This window comes from Medicago truncatula, chromosome 2 (genome assembly GCF_003473485.1).
Source record: "Medicago truncatula cultivar Jemalong A17 chromosome 2, MtrunA17r5.0-ANR, whole genome shotgun sequence".
Lineage (NCBI taxonomy): Eukaryota > Viridiplantae > Streptophyta > Magnoliopsida > Fabales > Fabaceae > Medicago > Medicago truncatula.
In genome coordinates this window covers 32,877,060-32,904,561 of record NC_053043.1, presented here as the reverse complement: position 1 = coordinate 32,904,561, position 27,502 = coordinate 32,877,060, and the positions used below count along the sequence as shown (strand labels likewise).

The window sequence follows — 27,502 nt, the reverse complement described above, 5'->3', positions numbered from 1 at the left end:
GAACTGATTATTAAGAGAGTGAATTGAGAATTCTAGCAAATGGATATCATTGTGCAAGAAATTATGTTATTCATCAATTGAGTTTGTTACAGTGGTGATGGTGAGTTCTATTTATACGCTATCTCAAGTGTAAGCTAACTATGATGATCTACTGCACAATATATGATAGCCTTTCTAACTGTCATAATAGAAGTACAAGCTTATGTGACAAGTAAGTTAGAGCTATGGTAGATGACTTGTTCCTCAAGTAATCTCTCTTCTTTTTTCATTCTTAACGGTCCCCCACAAGTTCCTGCTCGATATATGAGCCCGTTTGTTATAGCTTTTTTTTTTAAATATATTTTTGTAGTGTAATATATTTTTGTTATAACTCTTTTAACAAAGAAATTTTCAAGGAAAACATCAAATGAAAAATCCCTTTGAATAGCTTATCTTAAAATGTCATTCTAAGTATTTCAGCATTTTGTTATAATTTTTTTTTAAAATCTAAAACAAACGGGCCTATTTCTACCATGCCTAACATGGATAATAGAGCAAGAAATGGTTTCCGATGCACTGACTTGGTGAAGAAGTCAGCTTCTTGTTCTTCACTTGAATTAGGAAGAAGTTTCATTGTTCCATCTTGAACTTTGTCTCTTACAAAGCATAATAGTCAATTCTAGATAGCGGTGTGTCGCGGATGACCCCAAAAGTGGGATAACATGATAACATATAGCGGTATGACAAATAGCAGTCACTGATATTTAATTAGATTTTGGAAAAATTACATGAATAATACCATAAAGTATAAACAAAACTGTATTTAATATAAAATTTAAAATAACACTCAAATATCATTAAACATTGATAAATCAAAACACTGAAATACAAAAGACAGATGAACAAATAAAAAAGTATAAAACAAGAGAAACCATAAAATAAAAGAAAACATAGGAAGAAAAAAATAACAGAGAAAGATATAAGAGATCCTCAAGTCGTGTTTTTCAGTTGGAACATAAAAGAGTGTGTTTTGTGGCGCAGCTGAGAAGAGAAAAAGAGTTGAATAATGTTAGGGTTTACGAAATCCATAAAATGCCCTAAAAAAGTTTTTAAAAATAGGGTCAATTTGAAAATTTCCTACTAAAATCAAATGGCGGCTGAAGCGGCCGCTATCCGCTACCCTCCGCTTCACCGCTATATCAGCTGAAGCGGTCACTATTTGATTATGCACTGCTACGATGATTACCCTAGAGGTTAATCAAAGTTACGCTATGCGCGACCGCTATTGACTACTGTTATAAAGTCACAATCTATTTCGAGATTCTCTGTTCTTTCATGAAAAACTGAATTGGGTGCAATGTGTGATGCACTATGATTATCATAGTACAAAGAAGAAACCAAGGAAGAAGCATAAACTAGTAATGGATCTTTTTGTATATACACACCCTTTCCAGTCAACATCAGTGAAAGAATAACCCCTTTCCAAGACAACCCTTCGAATATTTATAACTCTACATGTAGCATTGTAATGAACTTTTGTTTGTGCTAATAAAAAATGATTGGACTGCTGTACTACAAAACAATTTCTTTTTTTAGGGGTGTACTACAAAACAAATATTTTGTCTTATATTAGTCAAATACAGAAATATGCTTGTAAGCATGTGATATGAATATATATCTTCGTATAATTGTTTCCCATCGTGGTGCAACTTGATAGAAAGATCCATAGAAGTAGTAACAAGTTTGGAGCCAAGTAATCAAAAGTCATAGAGTAGACCCAAGAAGTATTTCCTTTGAAAAACATAAGTAACAGGTTAGAGTAAGCAACATCAAGGCCAAGGAAATATTTTAGCTTTCTTAAATCCTTGATTTTGAAAGTTTAATCAATCATGGTGTTAATCCTTGTAATTTCGGTAAGTTAATTTCTAGTTAAGATAATGTCATCCACATACACAAGTAGAGTAGTGAAAGATTAGTTGATGTATGAACAAAAAAAAGTATGATCTATAGATGCCTGAATGTATCATTGTTGAATAAGAGAGATAAAAAGTTTTTCATACCATTTTCTACTAGTCCGATTTAAACCACACAAGGATTTTCTATTAGTCTTGATTTGCCGATTTGCATGATTTCTTTGTGAATTACTTCAAAAACCTCCTAAAATTGCTATGTTTCGGGAAATATAGACAAAATTACAAATTATAGACAACATTACAAATTATACTAATTCCTCCCACAAACCAAGTGTAGTCCAGTCTTGTTGCATTTCAAAAGGATTTTCACTATAATCTCTAAAGGTTACAAATGCTAAGGAACACAAGCAAAAGACTTACAATGCTAAAGCACACAAGCAAGAGACTTCTAATTCTCAAGTACAACTGAAAGAGACTTCTCGCTATCTAACTTAATCAAATAAAAGGTTGTTTGATTTTACACTTGATATACAATCAAAGGTGTAAACAAATACAAAACAGAGTAGACTCTAAGACCTAAGAGTTTCTAAGATATAAGGTTTATAAGAATTTCTCAGTTAAAATTGCCCTTTGATTTTAACTGAGTAATGACTTTTTTAAAATGTACGGAGTCTTGTTAATTTATTCAAGTCTTTAGAGTCTTTGTGAAGCTTGATCATAGAAATTGGTATGTTTCTTGATTTGGTTAATGTTGTTGAAAAGACTTTTGAAATTCCTTAGTTTCAACTCCAATTATCTGTTTCATTCATTTTGTCCTTTGAATTTGATAGGCACGTGATTCAGAATAAGACAAATTGTACTTGGTCAGTTGTTGAAAGCGACCCTTCTTCAGAAGAATACAAAGTTAACATGTCATTGAATCTTTAGAGTATGATGTCTTTAGATTTTGATGCTCTAGAGTCTGATATTCTACAGCCTCTGAGTGCGATTCATCTTCTGATCCAAAGGTTGACTTCTGGTAGACGATTCTTCAGATCTTCTACTAAGTCTTCAACTTCTCTTGTGCTTCAAATGTTATCGTATATGTTCAAGGGATTATGGAATTGTAATTAGAACAAGGGAATATGAGACAAGGGTTTAACCTGGGCTATTTTCTTAATTATCGTAAACTATAGGAACAATTATACGGTTTAGATTCAGATTACCGATTAGTGATGAACAAATGATTCGAAAGACCTTATCCTTTCTCTTAACTTTCTTACATCAAACTTTTATCTTTCAGTTGTTTATTCTAAATTGTACCAAATTCAATTGGCTAAGGCATCAGAATTTTGATGAAATTGCTAAGTAGAGATATGAACAGTCCCTGCGGATACGAGTTTAATTATCAGCGATATAATCTATAGTACACTTGCTAAAATTGTATTAGGAACCATCCATATTGACTTTGATATAACCATCAGTCAGTTGGTGCTAACGAACATGATGAAGGACAGGAAAATCCACATGTCGAGCAAGAGCATTAATCATAGAAGAATGATATGAGAAAAATATTATTAACTAAAACCCGATTATCCTTCTTAATATTTTGAAAAATATCGTCATTTATATGCCTCCATATCTCCCAACATATAACTATGAAAAGTGAACTTGTCTTAGTCATAGCATGATGCTTGAACCAAATCTGACAATTGGTAATAGAGAAATCAGTCGGATAACAGGAATCAAAATAAATCTATACATACATAGGTTTAGGGCAATCAATCCTTGTGTATAGTGTGCCTTTAATATAGTCTTCTCTTATAAAAAAAAAAAAAAAAAAAAAAAAACTTTGTATTTGATAAAAAAAAATAAATATGATTTTATCCCTCTTGATCAAAATACGTACTTTGATAACTTTTTTTTTTCTTTTTGAAAGGATGCACTTTGATACCTAAAAATAAAACTTAGTACTGTTTGCCCGACTTTTTTATAGCTTCTCTTTTGTTTTAAGGAGAAGTTCAGTCAAACACAAATTAAAAAAGCCCTTAAAAAAATTAAGGACTTTTTTTAATGAACAAAACCAATGTATAAGGAGTTTGAGAAAATGTAATAAATTTCAAATAGAAGAAAAATAATATGTTTTTAAAAATATTATTCATTTATTATATCTTTTTATGATCAATGCTTGCAAAAATAAAAAATTAACAAAAACTACAAAAATAAATCAAATTACATATATTAGTTTAAAGATAAATTTTAAGTTTTCTTTTTACAAGATAAATTTTAAGTTAAAAAATTATGAAATTATCTAACAACTTTAACTTTATTTTTAAAGAACTTATATATTTCCTTAACTACATAGTTATTTTTGCTGAAATTTTAAGAGATATTTTTGAAAATAAATTGAATTGGTTTCAAAACCGTCGATAAATTTTTACCTTGTTTATTATCTTCAAATGAGTTTGGAACTCAATGAAAATTAAATTAGGAGGTTTTTTTTTTATATTGTATTACGGTAAAAATTATTATCAATAGAATTTATCCGTAAATTTCAACATAACATGTTTTTAACCAAAAAATCTATATTTTTTTTTGTAGTGTGTGTTTCAAAATTTTTTAAAAATTCATTTTGTTAAAAAAAAAACATTTTTAGCCTCAAAATGATAAGTTATTCCTACTAGCCTCTAAAAACAAGGAACTCAAGCGTAAAAGTTTCAAGTATTAAAAAATTATTTTAATGATAATAAACAAACAGAAGTAACTTTGGATTTTTTAAAAAAACTCAAAAAAATAATCTCTAAATTCTTTTAACCTAAACACTATTTTTTAAAAAAGCTGAAACAAACACACATTTTATTTAATTAAGGGTCTTGTTAACAAGTGCTTCCGAGACATTCTTTAAGGATATCAAATTTATAAAATATTCTTTAAAAAAATTAAATGTTACAAATTTCAATGCATTGATTACATAATTTTTCATAAAAACTTACTGTTAATGATTCTTAAAGAGTGTCCAGGGGCACTCGTTATAAATATAACATAGATGGCAAGGGAAAAGAAAAGTAAATATAAAATCCATTTATTTGATACCACCACAATAATTAAATGATAATTGACACTCATATAATATTCTTGCAGATGGGAAATAACATAGATCTTTTTGCTAGTGCAAAAACTCATTCATCCACATAAAGCTTTTGTGTACTTTGTTGAAGCTGGTACTCTTAAAAACCAGTTGGGCATAGACACCGAAAATCAATACACTTTATACGACAAGAAGAACTACACTTCTTTATCACACAATCAGCATCAGTAATACATCCAGCAAGTGCTATTATGAAAAAGAAGAATAAATCAGATTTGTTAAAACAAGAAAAAAAATATTGTGTACAAAAAACAACGTAAAGAAAGACAATTGAAGGGTAAATATTTTTTTTACCGTCAACTTTGGTTGGAACTACAAATAGGAAAATAAATAGAAACATTGTGTAAATAAATTTAATGATTGCAGCCATATATTTCCCCTCTTTTTATGTAACAGATAGAACAGGTTATTTTTCTTGTTACATAATAGAACAAGATTTGATCACTTTATAGTAGGTAAAAATCCTAATAAAATAAGAATATTATTGTCTCTTCAATTAATCAATTTGCTGTTTGTCCCTTCAGCACTTTTAGTAAGTAGGTCACGTAAACCACTGTCTAATTATAAGAGTTAGTGATTTTTAACCAAATTTTAATTTGTTTTTAACCTTTCATAAGAGAAAAGAGGGAAAATGTTGGATAATGTTAAAACTATATGCAACTGTAACATCTCGAAAATGTGATTTAGGCAACTTAGTATTTTTTTTTATTATTTTTTGGATATCATGATATTGATATAATTAATGTTTTCAGAGGCGTTTATCAGGGGTACATAAAGTGTATTGTACCTTCTCAACTGGATTTTTTTCATTCGCAAGAGTCAAATGAATTTCATATATTGCATGATAAATTGAGTGTTTTTTTTGTTTTTTTTGACAAAAATAAACGATATTCATTCATTCAAATTGATAGAGTACATCGATACAATATAAATCCAAATTTGCTAAAAACAAAAAGGATGAATCTGTGAACCAACTCACAGCATCCATGTTAATAGCATAAAACGGCAAAGTACGTATACCTACAAATATGACTAATATGACTATATTCATGTCTCCGGATCTGCAACATTGACGACGCCAAAGCCATTGTCATTGATCGGATTTGCACTTGCTCAAAGCTAATCTTTCAACCTGAATCAAATAAACACCGCATTAAGACGGGAAATCAAAACAAACAGAGTCGTTCAGAGACGACGAAATCACAAAAGCAAACGAAAGAAAACAGAAAATATGTGAAATCACTTATTCAATTAGGATAGAAGAAAAAACAATTCAGAGGGGTGATTTTTGGGTCAAAATTGACCCTAAATCACCCCTCTGAAAAGAAGAAGAAGAAAATGGTAACGACTAGGGTTTGAGAAGGAGATAAGAGAGAGAGAACAACACTATGTAAAGAACACTTCTTGATAAATTGAGTGTTATATAGATTAATAATTGTAATAATTAACAAATTACAAAGGAGTTGGATAGTTTAAGTGCTTTGAGTTAAGAGTTAAAGAGTTAGAGGTTCAAAGTTCATGTTATGCAAGGAGAACAAAAAAAATTAACATAACAAATCACAAGATGCATTTAGTCAAAGCTCTGTTTGGTCAAAACAGTGAATAGTTTATAAGCTCGCTGATAGCTGATGACTGATAACTTATAGCGGATAGTTGATAGCTGATAAGCTAATTAAAGTGTTTGGTAAAAATTAACGGTTCAACTAACTGATAAATATAAAATAACATAAAAATACATTCCTGATTCATAATAAAATCTATATTAACTAATAGTATTTCAGATATTTGAAAAAATCTTGTTTTTTACAAAAATTGGTAATTTAAGTATTTATATATTATTAAATTAGTTTCTTTTTTTTGCTAAAATTTATTTTGAATTATTTTTCATTTCAGCTTTTATGCTTTATAAAAAATTAAAAGTGTAAAATTTTATTTTAAATCAAAATACAAAATAATATACCCATAAGAAGATACAAAAAAAAAAAAATTGCTAAAGGAAAAAAACAAAAATGCATATATATTGAAGGGACAAGTTGTATATATATACAACGATAACATTTTTTTTAGAAAAACAAATTGCTATAAAAAAAAATCGTATATTAATTTGAAGTGCCCACTGGGTGTTGTACCTTAAGGTAATAGCCTCATTTTGTTTTAAATTATAAGTAATAATATTATTATTATTAAGGGTAAAAGTGGATTTTAATTAAAATAATAAGGGTAAAATTGGAATTAAAAGTGACACGCTATAAGTTATAAGCTCAAACGCTACTTGAAGTAGCTTCTGAAAAATAGTTTATAAGCTCGTGAAATAAGCTATAAGCTCGTTGTAAAAAACCGTTATCAAACATAACTTTTTTTATCAGACGAACTTATAAGTTATCCGCTATAAGCTCTTTTTTGGGTGTTACTAAACAGACCCTAAGATAAAAAAAATAACATAACAAATCACAAGATACTAATGGACACTGAAACTAGGGGTGTATGAAAGTTCTAGTAAGGAGGGAAAAAATTAACATAGCAATTAATATACTAACATTGATTATACAAAATTTATTAATTAATTAACAAATCATCTAGTATAAGCTATTAAATAGTATAAACTAGGGGTATATGAATTACAATAAAAAGAAATAAGAACAGGGTCGATTCTGCCTTCCGTTGCATCCAAATTTTCCTCTTCTCTATTTCCTACAATTATTCACTGTTTATTATCTCAATAAACTACATTGATTTTGAAATTGCATAAATAGTATTAAATTATATTTGATCAACTATTGTTAGTGTATAGGTTAACAAGTTAGTTTGACGGATTGTGAGTTGGTTAACCTAACTCACTCTATAAATAAGTCTCTTATCATTATATCATGACTCATTCTTTGGTCGATCTATATTTATTCCATATTAATCTCAAGAAGTACTCTTTCTTTCTTTTATTCTTTTTTATCATAGTTTTTATTTTATTGAACCACAAAGATTGGCAAGACAAAATAGAAATAACCAAGTTTCTGCATACTATGAACAGTGATTCGCAAGATAAAAAAAAAAAAAAACAAAGGGCGTCGTATAAAGTCGGAACACCCAAAAGAAAATACAAAAATTAACCACCAACATCAAAATCAAAACATAACCTCTTTACAAGAGCATAAACCAAAACTAAGCCAAATTCTTCAGCCTTCATCGCGAATGAACACCAATACTAGATCCAAACTACTATTTCCATTGCTCACAATCCCTCAGGAAAACCAACCGATCCACCAAATCCCTATAACAACACCTCACATATTCTCTTCATAAGTTGAGCCAAATTAAACATCTTAAAATCACTTTATTTAGACACTCATTCAAATTCCACCATCAATTGATCTCCAATCCATCGGAGAATACAACAAGCAAGCCCAAAAAACTTAAGTCTAGAAACTGACTTCCGGTCTCGAAGCAGAAGCAATTAGCCCACCAGACTCCATAAACAAATAATTACGACATCCTTCAAAACTCCTAACCCACCGGAGAATACATTGCAACTAGCCCAAAATCTTCATTCTATACAATAATTTGTAATTTCAAAGCAAAATTGATCGACCTAAAAGAATCCATAAGACGAATCCCTCAGAAAGTCAACAGTTGAGTGATAGCATAAACAAAACCAGTTTGCTCATTGTTATGTATCATACAAACCTGGCAATATTTTCTATCAAAACAAACTAAGTACGCTTCAGACGAAGGATATTTTGGTACTTTCATGCAGAGGGTATATAACTATCACATGGCTAAAAGTTTTCATTTTGAGATGGACTTTCTCTCTCTAGGTTAGAGAAAATCAGAATTGTGCTCTCCCTCCTCTTTACCTCACGCCTTCCCTCTCTCCCTCTCTTCTCCAATCCTTCCAAAACTACATTCCTATGACGATTATGTTTAAGTTGTGGTTCCCTCATGATCATGGAGGTTTGTTATAGCTTGGGTTAACTCATTTTCCATCTTGATCCTCATAAGAAGAAACTCAAGAAGCTTGGGTTTGGTTTGGAAAGAAGTTGGAAATTGGAACTTAAAGCTTGAAGCTTACGATGGAATCAGCTGTTCATAAGTGATTTCTCTAGATAGCTCTTTCCTTGGGTTAATGTGTGTAATTGGGTGAGAGTCTATATTATGCTAGATTTATGAATTAGGAATGTAGTGACCCATATGTGCCATAAATTGCCAAAAACATGTTGATTGTTGCCATGCATTCCAATTTATACTGTTTTTATGTGTTCTGGATGTATAATGAGCATTAGGGACTTGAAATTGAGGTTTGTGATGCTAAAACACGTTTCTGCATTTCTGGAACTAAAGAAACACGCCATAAGCAAGTAAACTCGCTTAAAGCGTGTAAACTCCAAAGCCAACTCACCATAAGCGAGCCTGGGGCAAGTTTCACAACTTTTCAAAAAGTTGTGGACTCGTCTTGTGGTCCAGTAGTGTCGTATGAGGCCGTTTCTTGCAGTCTTTTCCAACTTATGAACCCCTCAAGGTCAAGTGTCTAGTGTACATTACTACCAAAGATTTCATTAAGAGAAATGCATGGGCACACATCAACATTCTTCGGTAATATATGGTACACGAGAGTAAGACATCACGACTCATGTTCGGGTAGCAAATAAATGTCTTTATAGACCCTTGACTTAGATAGTCAAGAATAACCATGCTATTATGTAACCTAAGCACATTAGGTCTAGGTCACGTATGAACAAGAGCAAGCACGTAATCAATAAAGTAAGTATAGGTTATATGTCTCTTATGTACGAATAGCTCATGTAAAATATGAACATGTCATGTCTTTCGTTATCCACTCTAGGGGGATACGAGAGGTTCACGTTAGGGGGACGAGATACGCTCTGCAAGGTAGGCCCGCACAACATTAAGAGGAATCCGGTGTTAATCTCCGATAGGAATTTCACCGATCATGTCATGGAATTATATTCCGGGGTTACTCCACTCGGGATTAATCCATAAAACGGACCAAGATAATTATGATTATTCAACGCTAACCTCTAACATAATAGGAATAACTCATGCAACAAGTATATGATAGGATTATGTTATCACACATATATGTATATGCTCCTGCAACAAGTTCATGATGACACACTGTTGACGATCTAGGTTTTCCCCCGATCATCCAGTCAGGAATATGTTATGTATATGATATGATTAAGCCATGATATTGATGGTTTTCAGACTTAGCGGTCTTAGTTTCCCCTGACCGCCATGATATGCAGAGCAAGTAGTAAGACTTGTAGACTAAGTATATGTAGAAGCTTATAATGACATTAGTACTTGCACAATCGTTTGAGTATGCAAGATTTCACAAACGTATAATCAACCGAATGGTTGTGTTGTAGACATGTGGTAACTATAGGTTTCCCTGAGGTTTCCTATAGCCTAGGATTAGGTAGAACTCACTGAGACATTATGTCTTATCCCAATCCTTTTATGTTTCAGATCAGCAGGTTTTGTGGCAAGAGGCAGTAGGCGGATGGCTGAATGGATTATCATCAAGTACACGTTCATATCAGTCAAAGATTATTGTTATGGATTCAAGTGTTTAACAGAAGTATGTATTGGATTTCTTGGATTTAAGTATCAGATGTACGAACTTGTATAAATGTTTATATTCATTGAAGCGTTTATGTTGTAAATTTTAATGTATCCAGTACTAAAATAACACACATGCTAACTATTCTAGATACATTTAGTATGGGTGTTACATTTGGTATCAGAGCAGGTCGATTCAGATCGTGCCATGAGTCATTAAATTTCAACTAATGTAGTGGGGCCATTGGGTTCCGGATATTTATTCTAAGTGTCGTTACTAGCTGAGCCTGATCAACTCAATCTAGTATATGACAGTTAGAAAAGATGTCTGAGAGCTGAATATGACCTAGGAGGAACGAAGTGTATAACGGAGATGAATCAGGAAGTCAGAACTCAGAACAAGTGATGGTATGGAAATGCTCAGTGCCAAAAGGTGGCCGATGGACTGAGAAGTTGAAGATAGGTTCCTCCGGAACATCGAGTGATGTTAAGAGTAAAATGGAGTACCCCAATAGTGTTGGACACATTGTTGAATAGTACTTCGTATGTGGAAAAGTGAAAGATTCAAGAGTATCCAAGGATTGATCTGACACCGTACTAGAAGCCGTAGTTGAAAAGCAGGAGTGTGATATAGAGAAAAGTTATACTCCTGAACGCAGATTCAAGGTTACAGGATAAAGAGAAACTTAGGATGAGGAAGTCAACATATATGGGATAGAGTTAGTAAGCACTCAGAAAACAGTGGATTATGTATGGAACTAAGGACTTTGAACGCTTAGAATGGATGACATTCTGATGACTAGTACGTTAAGTTAAGCAACTAGGTGATAAGTAAACTCTTGGGTGGTATACGAAGTTAACTTCTTATGAGGTAACTAAGTAAGCAACATAGTTAGCCAAACTCTGTCAGAGTGACCGCACCTCCCGAATCTTAAGTGTCAGACCTATGAGTCAAGAAGTGGAATGTTATGGAGCATGAAAGTCAGGATGAATGAATATTTAAGTGATGGAAGGACATTTCACGAATCAAGGTAATTTCGAATGCATGCCCAAGGATAAGAGATGGAATCAGATTTCTCTAGTATTTTTCATGAGGTAGTAAGTTGGGTGGACTAAGAAAACACAAGTGCAACAGTAAGTGGAAAATAGAATCTTTAGGGTGGATTGAAACGAGAGGTGATCTCTCGATTCTAGGGAATTAAAGAAGGAATAATAAGTTAAGAAGGTTCAGTAAGTTAATGGATGATTGAAGTCAAGCTACCATGATGGTGGGTCGAGGATGAGAATATGTTAAGGGTCAGCCGAGATCTTTGGATTGAGTCTTGAGGTTCTAGTATATGATAAGTATCGCCAATATGATGATGTTAAGCAAAATTTAAGTAGCAAGGGTTTATGTGTCCTTTGATGGTACATTCATGTACAAGTTATTTTGAACCTAAGGAGTAATCTATCGGTTATGATATATCCTAAGGGTCGAAGTTGCTCAGAAAGAATCTTAAGTGTGAATACCACAATATCAGGAATGGGATAATGCAAGTAAGCTCAACCATCAAGTATGTAGTATCTATTCAAGGGGAAAGCGGAACGACTACATGATACGTAGGTCTGATGAGCTAACCTTATGAAGCAGTGAGAAGTGCAAGCTAGCCCCTCTGGTCGCGGCATGTGAACTCCCAGGATAATTTGGAAATTTGATAACAATGTAGCAATGAGAGTGTGAAATTTCACGAGTCTCACGGATTAGTGAATATGGCTACAGATGACTGAGGAATCAGAGTGGCACAACAGAAATTGATCGGCAAGGAATTAATAGAATACACAAAGCCTTGTACTTTGGAATATGAGTTTCATGAGATACGATAAGTAGTGGTCAGTCAAGCTGGTAGCCGTTTCCAGTGAGAAGTGTTAAGAGACGAGTAAGAAATTTTTGAAGCGCCAAGTTCAATAATGAGAAGACTCAAGTAGTCGATGAAGATGCAGTAAGAGCATGATAGACGTAGTTCTACCTGAGTAAGTCAAGAGAGTTTAGAATACACAAAGCCTTGTACTTTGGAATATGAGTTTCATGAGATACGATAAGTAGTGGTCAGTCAAGCGGGTAGCCGTTTCCAGTGAGAAGTGTTAAGAGACGAGTAAGAAATTTTTGAAGCGCCAAGTTCAATAATGAGAAGACTCAAGTAGTCGATGAAGATGCAGTAAGAGCATGATAGACGTAGTTCTACCTGAGTAAGTCAAGAGAGTTTAGAATCGTCTCTAGTATGGTAGTCCAGTAGTTCAGCTCAGTAAGCACAAGGAATGTCAGTCAGCTAGAAAGGAGTCGTGTGCGAGGCAAAAGAATGAATGTGATATCCAGAAGGCTTTTCTCAAGGCTCAAGGTAACGTTTGAAGTAGCAAGTGTAGTAACATGAAATTGAAATGGGAAGACGCCACTCAAATAAGATTGACAGTATCCAAGCCTTATCTAGATGTGGAATACGGACAGTCCAACCTCGGTGTTCTTGAAATATAGAAAAGCGATGTCGTGACGCAAGTTAGAAATCTTCGTGACCTATGTTATGTGGTTATGTATGTTTAAGCTATATGCGAGATAAGAGGAAGATGAGATTATTAGTTTCTTTATACTAACAGTTGGGAGATGTTGTTCACAGACGAAATCATGTATTCTAAAGAAGTAGGTGTTAAAGAGGTATTAAGATGTAAGAAGGATAGAAGCTCAGCATAAATAAAGGAATGTTTTATGTACTCATTAGGTGGTGTACTAACACTCGGAGAGAAACCATGCTTTATGTATTTGTCAAGTAATATATTTGTATTCAGATATGATGTGTGGACTGTGCTTGTTAATTAGACATCCTTTAAATGCTATTATGAAAAAAGAAGAATAAATTAGATATGTTATAACAAGAAGAAAAAAAATTGTGTATAAACAACAACGTAAAAAAGGACAAAAAAAGGGTAAAAAATTTGTTTACCGTCAACTTTGGTTGTAACTGCAAATAGGAAAATAAATAGAAACATTGTATAAATAAACTTAATGATAGCCATATATATCCCCTCTTTTCATGTAACACACAGGATAGGTTATTTTTCTTGTTGCATAATAGAACAAGATTTGGTCATTTTATAGTGGGTAAAAATCCTAATGAAATACGTATGTTATTGTCTGTTCAATTAATCAATTTGTTTTTGGTCGCTTCAGCACCTTAGTAAGTACACGTAAACCATTGTCTGATTATTAATTTTAACAAAGTTTAATTTTTTTTTAACCTAGAGATTAACAGAGATAAATGTTGTAATAAAAATCTTCTTATCATTCAAAGACATTTGGGTCTTACCAAAACTTCTACTTTACCTTTAGGAAATTGAAAATCATAATTCACAAAACTTATTTGTTTGCTATTGATAACAAAAATTAGGAAAATACATTTTTAAAGCAAAATTGGGGTTAATGCAATTATTTATATATTTATATATAAGTTTAAAGATATATATTGTGTTCAAAAAAAAGTTTAAAGATATATGCAAAGCATTTACCATTTTTACAATTAAACAATAGAATAATGTGGAGTGGCTTAAACTAACTTATTTTTTATTGTCATTGCTACTATCTTCCTTCCATGTACACATATGAATAAAAAAAAATTAATACCAGTAAAAAAGAAACAACTTTAACTTTTTTTTTTTAACAAACATTAACTTATTATAAGAAACAAAAATACAGTGATACATGTACACATCTCATATTCCGTAACAACACCCCATTTTCATCTTCTCAATAATGTCCTTACCTTTTTTATCAGGTATACTAACTTCTTCTTTCTTCCTAAATCTCTGTTGTTTATTTCCTTGCATTCTTATTGCGTCATGATGATGGAAGGCACGGTCGGATCCCTATTGAGACACCAGGTGTCGTGGCACCCCCTAATAATATATATATTTTATATAGAAAACTACTATGGTATCCCTGAGACACTTTTAGTTCACACTTGTTTTGTCTGAGTCTCTCTCGGTACCCCCTCTCCACTCCCTCCTCACATATCAAAACGCGATTCTCACCTCTCATGGTCTCCCCACTCTTCACCTTCGGCAACACGACGGACGACGGCAACATAAGTGCATTACGGCAGCGATGTGGAGGCAGCAGCAGCACGATGCTCCTCCGAACTCTCATAGACGTGACCTCAGTTTGTTGTTTTCTTGATTTTCAGTTCAGGTTTGTTCTTCTCCCTGTCATTCTATGTTTCATTCCTTTGATTTTGATTCCTTTCATTTCAGTTTGTTCTCTTAAAAGTTATAATTTCATTCCTTTGGTTTGATTCCTTTCACTTCAGTTTGCATGAACCCTAGAAATACAAAATTGGGGGAAACAAGATCCTTGATTTTCTATGTTGTTTGATTCAATTCTATTCTATTCCTATGTTGCTGATTCAATTCAATTCTATTTTTAGAACTTAGAACATAGTGGCTTAATTCATATTTTGAACAAGACATGATTATGTACTGATTATTACTCTTTGTTTTGTGTTCTTTTATAATGTGTTTTTTTTTTTAATTACTTGCTCAAGTCATTGTTCATATTCACCATTTCTAGTTTGATTTTGTTACTTGTAATTTATGTGTGAATTGTGCATTTTGAAGGAGTATGAACAAAGTCAAACATAAGAAACTTGAAGCATTTTATAAAAGAATACTTTATGTCCCTGAGGAAGATGCAAATTGTATAGCTTCAACATCAAATCTCGAACAGAACCCTTCCGGTGATCAAACAGTTCAACCGGACGAGCAGCCTTGCAAGATTCAAAGAGCCTTGTAAGTCTTTGCTAATTTGTTTAAGCATTTTATTTAGTTGCTCCGGTTGGTTGGTCGGGTTCCAAACTTGCATCATGGAGCATATGTAGCAGTCTGGTGCGATTGTTTTTCTATTCTGCACATGGAAAGCATCTGAGTAGGCTGGTTTTGATCCTCTAAGTTTAGGATAGGTTATCTCTCTAGTTGGTATATAGTATATTTGGAGCTTTAGTCTCGTGTCTGAGCTATTGCGGTGATATTTTTTGGATGAAATTGTATATAACTTTTATGAATTTCAATTATAATATTTAGTTCATATTTACCGCACCCCCAATATTTTCGGCAAGATCCGCCACTGATTGGAAGGGGTAATTATCCTTCATTTTGATAGTTCCCTTGAGAGTTTGTGTGGTGAGGAAGTTGATTAGATGTTTGTTGATTGGGATTCTGTTCATTGAGGGAGATTTATGTTTCTTTATTTCATGAGATAAAGAAAATTAGTAGAAAAAAGAAAGCATGTGAAAAAGAATTTGAGAAGATAAAAACAATAAGTATATGTGTTTTGTCCGTGATTGTATAGGGAATAGTTAAGTTGCTGGTAATTTTACTTGTTTTTTAAAGGAGTTAGAGATTGTTAGATACCCATTTTACCAAAAATTAAAGTAAATTAAAAAAAAATATATATCATACTTTAAAATGTCTAATAAGCATGTATTTCATCAATTTAACATAACACATCTACAATTTTTCATTGAAACTTGCCATCAAAGATTAAAAGTGAAAAGGTGTTTAAAATAATAGAAGTTGGATGAAAAAATTCTCATGAAACATAATGACATTCTAAAACTAAATTTTAATATCAAAAATTAAACAAATGACATCCAAAAAAAAAAAAACTAGTTCATCATAATGTTCTTACCATCGGGTACTCTACATTGAGTTTGATCATCACTTTAGACTAAAAGAAACCACATATGATATTGACATCACATATTCAGCCTAAATCTTAAGACATTAGGTATATTGGTCATATCATTATTATGTTGCTCAACATCAACTGTTGCTTTCAATGTCGAACTTTTACTCACATTTAACACATTAATATCTCTCCCACTCGCGCTTCCGCTACAATGTCGAACCGAGTTATTGAAGACGGGTCATCTTACATTATTCGTAGTATGTTTTTCAGTCGTTTGTAGTGGGTTTTAGCAGCAAAACACAGGAGTATTAGATCAATTTCCTATAATTTCGATACATTTATACTCTTTTTATATTCGAACTTGTAATTATTTTCTTCCCAATACATAGCAATTTTAGGGTGTTTTTGATGTAATTCACGAAGAAATTATGCAAATCAGGCAAAGCAAGACATCCGAAGATTTATGTGGTCCATGGAAATATGAAGAATGAAGAAACAACTAATTGGAGGGAAGAAAACGTATAGAGTGTCATTTGTAAATTGTTGTTACTAGAGAAACCTTACTTTAATACATATAGTAGATAGATAATAGATTATTTTCTTAGAGTACAAAAGCCATAACAACAAGTGAAAAGAAAAGTAAACATAAAATCCATTTATTTGATATCACCGCAATAACTAAATGACAATAGACATAGATCATTTTGTTGAAGCTGTTGTTAAGAGTCCCACATCGGTTAGGAGTTGGTCTGATAATTTGTTTATAAGTGGGGGCAATCCTCACTTCACAAGTCAGTTTTGTGGGGTTGTGTAGGTCCAACCAAGACGCATCATGCATACACACCTAGAATTAAGACAAATTCCTCGGCAATTATCGCACTCTGGATGCTTACATTCGGCATCACTAATACATTCACCTAATTTATGAAAAAGAAGAATAAATTAAATTTGTTAAACGAAAAATAAGAATAAATATTGTTAAAACAAGAAAAATATTGTGTATAAGTCGTGTTGATTTGAAACCTCGTAAAATAGGTATTGGTTTGGAACCTGGGAGTGGCATGTTTCTCAGGGTCTCATGTGTGATTCTTCCTGATGTCAATTTAAGTAGGTTAATTTAGCTTGTTCAAAAAATATTGTGTATAAACAACAACTTAAAAAAGAACAATTGAAGGGTAAAAAAATTGTTTACCGTCAACTTTGGTTGGAATTACAAATAGGAAAATAAATAGAAACATTGTATAAATGAACTTAATGATAGCCATATATTTCCCCTCTTTTTATGTAACACACAGGACAGGTTATTTTTCTTGTTGCATAATAGAACAAGATTTGGTCATTTTATAGTGGGTAAAAATCCTAATGATATACGAATATTATTGTCTCTTCAATTAATCAATTTGTTGTTTGTCTCTTCATCACCTTAGTAAGTAGGTCACGTAAACCATTGTCCGATTATTATTTTTAACAAAGTTTAATTTGTTTTTAACCTTGCATAATTGGAAAGGGGGGAATTGTTGGAGGGGAATGATGGATGGTGCGAATGCATTGCAACAAATATCGACGAAAAGCATTGAAATACCGTGTTTGTAATAAATTGTTTTTTTTAACAAGCAAAAATAGATTATATTAACACTGCCATAGCAATCTTCACAGCACAAGATGTACCGAAAAGACTACTATAAAAGATACAAGTTGTTCTAAATAATTACAAGAAGTGGTTAACCAATGCCTAAACACGACATGGGGCTCGACCACCACAAATGACCACCAAACATAAAAACAACCTTATGTGCTTTCAACCACTATAATGAATAGTATTTTACTTTATCTAATAATTGATCAATAGAATTTTCTTTTTGTTGAAAAATCCGATGATTTCTTTCATTCCATATAACCCACGTCGTGAGTAACCGAATAAGTTGTAGAAAGGATCTCCGGGATTTCAATCCACCTGTATAATGTGAAAACTGAGCACAATGATTTAAAATATCACAATGATCAGCCCCATCAAAGCCAATCCAAGACCTCACTAAAGGCCATAAAGAACCAAAGTAGCTGCAAGACAAAAATAGATGTCGTGCATCTTCCAACATGCCGCAACCTGATACACATAAACACGCCTGAAAATCCAAAATACCACGGGTTGCTAAGTTAGACTTAGTGGGAAATCGATCACGAAGCAACCGCCAAGCAAAAATAGACACCTTAATCGGAACATGGTTATGCCAAACCAAATCGTCCCAAAGCATATCCTGCGGAATCTCCTGATTAGTGAGCATATCATACACACCGCGAACCGAGTACCTATTGACGGGATCCGGTTGCCACTGCCACACATCATAAGAAAGAGGCTGCAAAGAAACATTAGTAAGTAACAACCTACACTCCTCTAAAAGCTCCTCCTCCCACACCCACAAAGCCCTACGCGACTGCCACCCATCACCTGTCGTCCCCCAACCAAGAGAAAACATATCTTTAACAGTTATTGATTTATTCAACGCTAAACCAAACAATCTGCTAAATCGAATCGGGAAAGGGACATCACCACACCAACGATCATGCCAAAACAAAGTACCCTCACCATCACCCACACGCCTAACCACACAACCCTCAAACCAGCCATCACCGCCTCCACTGATCCCATCCCTAATCCTACGAACCTCCATCCACCAAATAGAACCACTCCGGCCCCCATCCTCCAACCTCCCATCACGCACACCATACCTAGCAACCAACACCTGATACCATAACCCTCTTCTATCAACTAATAATCTCCGACACCATTTCCCCAACAATGCCTCATTGAACTCTCGCAACTGCCTAACTCCTAACCCCCCGTACTCCTTTTTTATATGCATAATATATTTAAACAACTTTTTTAGTAATATATCATTATCATTTAACAAAATACTCGAGATTATAAACACTATATTATTATATATATTAGAAAAATTAAAGACTTTTTAATATCTAGAAATTAAAATTGTTATTTATGTGTCTTTATATTCAAAAAGTATGGAAGAAATAATTCAAAATTTTATTTCAAATACAAAGACACATTTAGGATCATGTGACACATTTAATTCTTATAAAATTAATGTTATAAACTCTTTTTATAAGATAGTTTTCTATTTAATATAGGGGCAATATATTATTTTAAGAGGGAACAATGATTAAAATACAAAGTATTTAACAAGTATAACATGATACTAGTCGGGAGAGTTGCCCCCAATTTAATATAAGTAGATATGTCACTGCCTGCACACAGCCTTGGTATCATGACGAGAAGCAATTTTAATGCTCGTGAGATAACTCACTCCCGGAACCTTCATGGTCAGAGCCGTTCTTAAAATTTTACAGGTCGTTGGCATAATATGAGAAAAGGACCCCTTATATAATAAATCATAAATTTTTTTAGTTTATTGTTGTGTTTTTTTAGGTCTTTATTTTGTTTTTTTCTTTTCACTTTTCACTACGAGATAAATGTTTTTTAGACAACATCTGAAAATAAATCAAATACTTCATAAACATTAAAACAAAATAAAATATCATAGAAGTAGAGAACAATAGCACCTGCAAAGTAAATTGAAATTTTAGCACCTAAGAATAATAACACCAAAAAACTTTACATTACTATATGTATATCATGATCAAAATGTGTCTCACATCGGTTTCATGACCATGAATATACCTCGCATGATTTTACATTACCTAAGACTACTTTACAAAGCCCAAAAGTTACTCAGAAGGCTGACCTCATTTCCGCACCTCCTGAGGAATGTTGATTCTCCTATACAAATTGAATGCGAAGTCTTCACACTCAATCATTGCTTCATCAAATATTCTTTTAGAGAGGTCCATATCATCAACGGTGTGAGCATAGTGACCGAATGTCCGTTATAGTTCTCTAGCTGCCTTTTTGTTATGGTTTTGAGGATGTTCATGGTAATGTTTTATTCTAGGTAGTTAATAGAAAACTGGTTAGTTATGTTAAAAGTACCCTAGCTAATATATGTCTAATCATCTACAATAGCTAGCTACTCTTAAGTTTAGGTATTTCTTTTTTTCGAAGGGAAGTTTAGGTATTTCTTACTATTAAAGTTTTCTGATGACTTTATGTTTTTAAAACACTAACTTTAGGGTCTTCACATCAGCTTCTGATAAATTTCAGATTCTCGGTGATCTTCAGACTCTAATTTGCAACTTGACTTTTGTCCTTTCATAATCAAAACTTTGTTTTAAAACATGTCAATTTAGTCTATGGTCCCGCAAAAACTTTAGCAAATGGTCCCACACTTGAATAAATATTAGAATATCCAATTGAAACTTTAATACTTTGTTCCAACACAAACCTCCACCGTAACCGTTTTCTATTACGCGCTCCTCCACCATAACCATTCTTAGTTACATGTTCCTCCACCGCAACGGTTGACAGTTACTGCTCCATCTACTGAAGTAATAGTTGGAACTCATATGAGAACCATCGATAACAATAGATGACGCCGCTTCCGTTCCCACAAAATTTCGCAAAGGTGGTGGAAAACCTCCTGACTATTACGATAGTGGAAGTAGTGGTTCGAGGTAAACCGTTAGGCCTCCATGGAGTGAAAGACTCTCCCCCACGCCAAATCCATCAAAGGAAGAAGGATTACTCTCCAGAGCTCCATCACAAGATCCACCGCAAGAGTCCCATCACCAGAAATATAAAGGAGTATCCTATCCCTCACGTTTTTTAAAAACTGCCTAAGTTGGAGACTTACAATGGCATCACGGATCTTGATGAACATGTAGAGAACATAGATAGCGTCCTCGATTACCATCAGAAACGAGGAGCGGTGAAATGAAAATTGTTCATGTTGACGTTGAGGGGCGCCGCCATGACCTGGTTCAAGGGGCTGGAGCATAATTTTATCAACTCCTAGAGATAACTACACGACGAACTCGCCTCTCACTTCATTGCGAGACAGGAGAAACCAAAAACCACGACCGCACTGAAGAAAGAAACCCTCGGGGGTACGTCGAGCAATTCACACGTGCTGGCGTAGATTTAATGGCGCGCAAGACAACTTGAAATGTTTTATTTTCGAAAACAACCTCAGTGATGATTGTAAGTTTAAGGAAGGGATGTAACTTAGATCTTCAAAGGATATGAGCGACCTATTAACCCGCGTTCAACCATACATCAAGTACTAAAAGAAGAGGTTGGCGGAAGAGGCATATAAAAATAAGCAGTCATGCAAGAACAACGACGAAAAACGACATTTTTTGGGGAAGTTGTGGAGAAATTTTTACTCAATGTTGTGAGTGGCTTTGGACAGGTACCTTTCCCAAATATGACTAATATTGCTCTTATTTTGAAAGGAGACTACCAAGTCGCAATGAATGATTGAAGACATATTGCTTTGTGTAATGTTGTTTATAATATTGTTGCCAAAGTTTTAGCAAACCTGTTGAAATTAGTATTGGATAAATGCATCTCAGATAGTCAATCAACTTTTCTTTCTGGGAGGTCTATCTTAGATAATGCGATGACTGCTATTGAAATAATTCACTAAATGAAATCAAAGGTTAAAGGTAGAAAAGGGGATGTTGCTTTAAAACTTGATATTAGCAATGCTTTTTTTTTTACAAAAGCAAAATTAACTATTATCATTAATTAACCAATGTTCAATACAAGAAGGATAAGAATAATAAATATGGTGACTAGCCCAAGAATAAGCCGCCCTAGCTAAAGCATGAGCAACCATGTTCGCTTGTCTGCTAACAAAATTCACCTCGAAGTTGGAATGTAAAGATAACTGATAAATAATACTAGAAACAATAGCATAGTGTTCTGAATCACCATGACCTAGAGACGATAGAGCTTGCACTAGAGTAGCTGAGTCGGACTTGAAGACAACCCGGTCCCATTTGTTCCCATCAACAAAGTGAATGGCATCGAGTAAGGCTACTGCCTCCCCCTCCAAAACTGTCATGTTTTCCCGCTGCCATTTTGTTTGAGCCCGAATAAGTTGCCCATGGGAGTCTCTAACACAACACGAAAAAGATGTAATATGGTTACGATCGTGAAATGCGGCATCCACATTGCACTTCAACCATGTCTCGTGCGGTTTCTCCCAAACTGAGTTGTTAGTTGTTACCTTGCACTCTATGTTTCCCGTGTTGCATAGCCGGTGGTGAGTGTTGTTTATGAACCTCCTGCCATTGTTGCCATGAATCTAGTGATGTCCTACCAATACTTGTTGAAGTATGATGATCGTCATTCCAAATAACATCATTACGTGCAGCCCAAATTTGCCAAAGAAGTAAAGCCACCCGACCAGCAATGTCTCGACTTTCAGAACAACATATGTCAAAGACAAAATTTGCCAAACTGCTCAAAGTGCCAACTCGCGCTTGCAGCACGGTCGAAAGCCCTGCCCAATACCAACACTCATGCGCCACCATATAACCCACAAAAATATGTTAATCATCCTCAACAGCTCTATCACACCAGGGAAAGATCACCTCACATTGTACATGTCGTGATTGTAGTCGGAGACGCGTTGGAACACACCCCCTGCAAATCCTCCATAACAAATTACATGCTTTATGAGGGGAATTTACCTTCCATATTCTATGCCACTCTCCTTCAACATGGAATCGATCAGTATGTAACAACTCCATCATAGCCAATTTATAACCAGTTTTAATAGCATACCTCCCATTACGTTCCATCATCCACACTATTTTATCATTCTGAACTTCCGCAAACAGTGGGGTGTCGAGAATAGGTTGCACCATATCATCTGGAAACAAAGATTCAAGCTTATCAATATCCCAAACCCGTTCCTCGTCAACTATCAAATAAGACACACACAAACTATGCAAAACTTGGATTTGTGGGGATTGAATCCAGCTACCATGAACACCTCGAACCCATGGATCATTCATCACGCTCACACGAATTCCAAATATTCTGCCAAGCAAAGCTCGGGTTATATCCGAGTTTAGAACCCAAAAATGAAGAATGGGGAAAGTAGCTCGATTTAAAGACTCTATTAACCAGAGATTAAAGTTTAGACAGAAAGCTCCACCCTTTCTTAGCTACCATAGAGATATTAAAAGCTTTGAAATTTTGAAATCCCATTCCACCAAATTCTTTAGGGCATGCCACGCGTTCCCATGCCATCCATTTAATCCCTCGGTTGTTACTCCTTCCTCCCCACCAAAACGCATTGATCATCTTCTCAATATCATCTATAATTGAATTCGGCAGAAGATAAATACTCATTATGTATGAAGGAATAGATTGTAACACAGATTTGATCATAACTTCCTTGCTCGCCTTCGATAATGCCTGTCCCCTCCAAGCATTTATTCGTTTCCAGATATCATCCTTGATAAAAGAAAAAACTGACCTCTTATCTCTACCAATCATCGAAGGTAATCCCATATACTTGCTGGTACCCATGACATGTCGGACACCAATAATGCGTGTCAAATCCTCCTACGTCGCCCCACTCATATTGCGATTGAAAAACACATCCGACTTTGATAAGTTAATTTCTTGTCCAGATGCTGCCTCGTAAATTTTAAGAATAGTAAGTAAACATTGTGCCTCCACCACATTAACCCGGCAAAACAAGAAATAATCGTCTGCAAACAACATATGGGACACCACAGGTGCGCCGCGACATACTTGTACCCCATGAATATCACCTATATGAACTGCCTTATGTATTAGAGTCGATAGGCCCTCAACCACCAATATGAATAAATATGGTGATAACGGATCACATTAACGCAACCCTCAGCCGGGTACAATAGGTCCCACCCTATCAAAGTTCATAAGCACCGAATAAGTAACAGAACTAACACACATCATCCACTAGATCCATTTCTCATTGAACCCCATTCTCATAAGCACACCACGAAGAAACCCCCAATCCACTCTATCATAAGCCTTGCTAATGATATTAGAAAAACTTATGACATGATTGATTGGAGTTACCTTCGAGGGGTTATGACAAAGATGGGGCTTTCTTATCGATGGGTTAAATGGATTATGATGTGTGTTGAAACGGTGGATTACTTTGTTCTTGTTAATGGTAATGCCACAAGTCAAATCATCCCAGGAAGAGGTTTAATACATGGAGACCAATTATCCATATATTTGTTTATTATTTGTGCTGAAGGTCTTTCGCTTATTCGAAAAGCTCAAGCGAGGGGTGAAATCAATGGTGTGAAAAATTGTAATAATGCTCCAATTATATCTCAACACTTATTTGCTGATAATTGTTTCCTCTTTTTGAGAGCCAATGTGGACCAAGCAATTAAAATGTGAGCCACTTTATTTACCTATGAGAGAGCTTCTGGTCAGACAGCGAGCCTCCAAAATCAGAGATTTTTTGTAGTAGAAATGTTATAACTACATATCATAATAATATTGCAAGCATTTTGGACATGCATGCAGTTCTAGTTACTAACAAATATTTGGGGCTCCCTTATACGAAAGGCAGGAGCAAAAAATCAACTTTCAACTTTATTAAAGATAGAATTTGGAAGAAGATAAACTCATGGAGTAGTAAAAATCTTTCAAAATCCAATAGTGAAGTTCTCATTAAATTTGTGCTTCAATCTACCCCTACCTATTGTATGTGTTTTTTTCACTTCCCATGTCTCTCTTCAATCTAGATATGTTAGGAAAACAGGGCTGAAGACTTATGACAAATCATGATTAGTTTGTAGCTAGACTTTACATGGCCAGATATTATCCTATGTGCAATTTCTTTGAGTCGACTTTAGGACATAAGCCTAGCTTTTTATGGCGAATTATACGTAATTATAAATTTATTCTCAAAGTTGGAATCAGATGGAGGATAGGTGATGATGATGATATCTCGGTTTGGTATAACAAGTGGATTGCAACTGATGTTACACTTATCCCACATGTTGATGGAGATTTTTCTCTAGCTGATCTAAGAGTCTAGGATTGCATGCTACATGAACGCAAGGACTGGAATCTACCTTTCTGGCAGTCAATTTTTTTTATCACCAGCTAGTTGAACATATAGTGAACACACCGCTCTACCCATCAGTAACAGAAGATCGACTCATCTGAAAAAAAGAAAATCATGGCGAATACTCTTTTCGTAGTGCATACCGTTTTTGTGTGCAAGAATTACTTGATACATTCCATTTCAAGGTACAAGGGTCTTGGAATCTAATTTTGAAGCTCAGGATTCCTCCAAAGGTAAAAAAATTTATGTGGCGAATTTGTAGAAATTGCTTACCAACTTGTGTACGTTTAAAAGATAAAGGAGTCACATGCTTTATGAATTGTACATTGTGTACGGTGGGCAATGAAGATACACTTCATTTATTTTTTCAATGTCCAAGTAGCTTAAATGTTTTGAGCATGCCTCCTTTCTTTTCTTTTATTTCTATTTTGCTACAACAAGATACGGATAGGAAGAATACTATGTTCAAAGCATTACAAGATTTATCTAAGGACGATACGACTTTATTTTGTTGTGTGTTGTAGAGTATCTGGAAATAGAGAAACAACAAAGTGTGGAATGAGGTAGTTGATGCTCAAGTTTATGTTGTCGAGAGAGTAAAAGTTATGCTTCATGATTGGCAAGATGCACGTTGGATTTTTAATACATCTTGTGCACAACCGCGACAAGAAGGAAATGTGAAATGGATCAAACCAGCTGATTAGAGTGGGAATATGAGTTTGTATAAGGGATGATACATGCACTTTTGTTTTGGCAAAAACTGAATGATTTACTCCAGTTTGTGAGCTACATGTTGGTGAAGATCTTGGATTGTTATCAGCTTTAGAATGAGTTCATCACTTACACTTAGGACCTATCGATTTTGAGCTTGATGCGAAAAAAGTGGTGGATAGTTTTTCATCTGCACATCAGGATGTTACAGAATTTGGGATGATTATCCATAATTGTAAAACTATCTTTGAACAATACTATGTCAACTCTAGTGTTGAGTTTGTGAGGAGACAAACAAATGAGGTAGCCCATAGATTAGCTAAGACGACCACATCCTCAACTAGTATCCAGATTTTGATAGAAACACTAGATTGTATTGAACACATTTTAAGTAATGAAATGATATAAACTTCTTTCACTAAAAAACCAATTGGAGGAAAGTTTAATGTATAATAGAATGATATTTGTAAATTATTGTAATTAGAAAAACCTTACTTTAATACATCTAGTATATATTGTAGATTATTGTCTAGTACAAAAGCCATAAAGGTAACGGAAAAGAAAAGTAAATATAAATCCATTTATTTGATATCACCGCAATAACTAAATGACAATAGCCATAGATAGATCTTTTTGCTAGTGCAAAAACTTATTCATCCATATAAAGTGTTTGTTGAAGCTAGTACTCATAAAACCAGAGGCATCATAAGGGGCATTGACACTCAAAACCAACACATCGTTTATTACAACCAGGACTGCACACCTCGTCCACACAATCGGCATCACGAACACATTTACCAAATCCTCCTTCAAAAGAAAAAATATAAATTAGATTTGTTAAACGAAAAAGAAGAATAAATATTGTTAAAACAAGAAAAAATATTGGGTAAAAGTGGTATTGATTTGGGACCTGAGACTGTACTCCTTGTTGAGGGATCATGTGTGATTCTCCCTAGTATCAATTTAGGTGGGTTAATTTAACTTCATCAGAAAAAGAAAAAAAAATTGTGTATAAATAACAACTTAAAAAAGAACAATTGAAGGGTAAGAAAATTGTTTACCGTCAACTTTGGTTGGAACTACAAATAGTAAAATAAATAGAAACATTGTATAAATAAACTTAATGATAGCCATATATATCCCCTCTTTTTATGTAACACACAGGACAAGTTATTTTTCTTGCGTTACATAATAGAACAAGATTTGGTCATTTTATAGTGGGTATAAAACCTAATAAAATACGAATATTACTGTCTCTTCAATTAATCAATTTGTTGTTTGTCTCTTTAGCACTTTAGTAAGTCACATAAACCACTGTTGGATTATTATTTTTAACAAATTTTAATTGGTTTTTAACCTTGCATAATAGGAAGGAGGGAAATTATGGATGGTGGAAATGCATTGCAACGAATATCGACGAAAAGCATTGTAATACATTGGAATACCGTGTTTGTCCATTATAATTACTATATCACCCTTATTTGCT

At 33.9% G+C, this 27,502-nt stretch overlaps 1 protein-coding gene and 3 long non-coding RNA genes across 4 annotated transcripts; all 4 read right to left on the bottom strand.

Annotated features, from left to right (window-relative positions):
* Nucleotides 1-4,931: 4,931 nt before the first annotated feature.
* LOC25497054 (uncharacterized) lies at nucleotides 4,932-5,445 on the bottom strand. The gene is made up of 2 exons (XR_003013350.2): nucleotides 5,314-5,445; nucleotides 4,932-5,205 (listed from the first exon to the last, which is right to left on the bottom strand). It is a non-coding gene; the product is annotated as an uncharacterized lncRNA (long non-coding RNA).
* Nucleotides 5,446-16,822: 11,377 nt separating this feature from the next.
* Nucleotides 16,823-17,637, bottom strand: LOC25497055 (uncharacterized). The gene is made up of 3 exons (XR_003013086.2): nucleotides 17,493-17,637; nucleotides 17,324-17,392; nucleotides 16,823-17,217 (listed from the first exon to the last, which is right to left on the bottom strand). It is a non-coding gene; the product is annotated as an uncharacterized lncRNA (long non-coding RNA).
* Nucleotides 17,638-18,184: 547 nt separating this feature from the next.
* LOC120578374 (uncharacterized) lies at nucleotides 18,185-19,161 on the bottom strand. Its single transcript, XM_039831058.1, has 2 exons — nucleotides 18,329-19,161; nucleotides 18,185-18,254 (listed from the first exon to the last, which is right to left on the bottom strand). Exons 1-2 carry the CDS (start codon nucleotides 19,159-19,161, stop codon nucleotides 18,185-18,187), a joined length of 903 nt encoding a protein of 300 aa, XP_039686992.1.
* A 7,301-nt stretch (nucleotides 19,162-26,462) lies between these two features.
* On the bottom strand, nucleotides 26,463-27,234 carry LOC25497056 (uncharacterized). Its single transcript, XR_003013055.2, has 3 exons — nucleotides 27,078-27,234; nucleotides 26,927-26,968; nucleotides 26,463-26,823 (listed from the first exon to the last, which is right to left on the bottom strand). It is a non-coding gene; the product is annotated as an uncharacterized lncRNA (long non-coding RNA).
* Between the last annotated feature and the right edge of the window lie 268 nt (nucleotides 27,235-27,502).

Coding starts and splice junctions, on each gene's coding strand:
- LOC120578374 (XM_039831058.1), bottom strand. CDS start 19,161: ATGCATATAAAAAAGGAGTACGGGGGGTTAGGAGTTAGGCAGTTGCGA. Junction 18,255..18,328: donor TCTTTATGGCCTTTAGTGAG/GTCTTGGATTGG, acceptor CACATTATACAG/GTGGATTGAAATCCCGGAGA.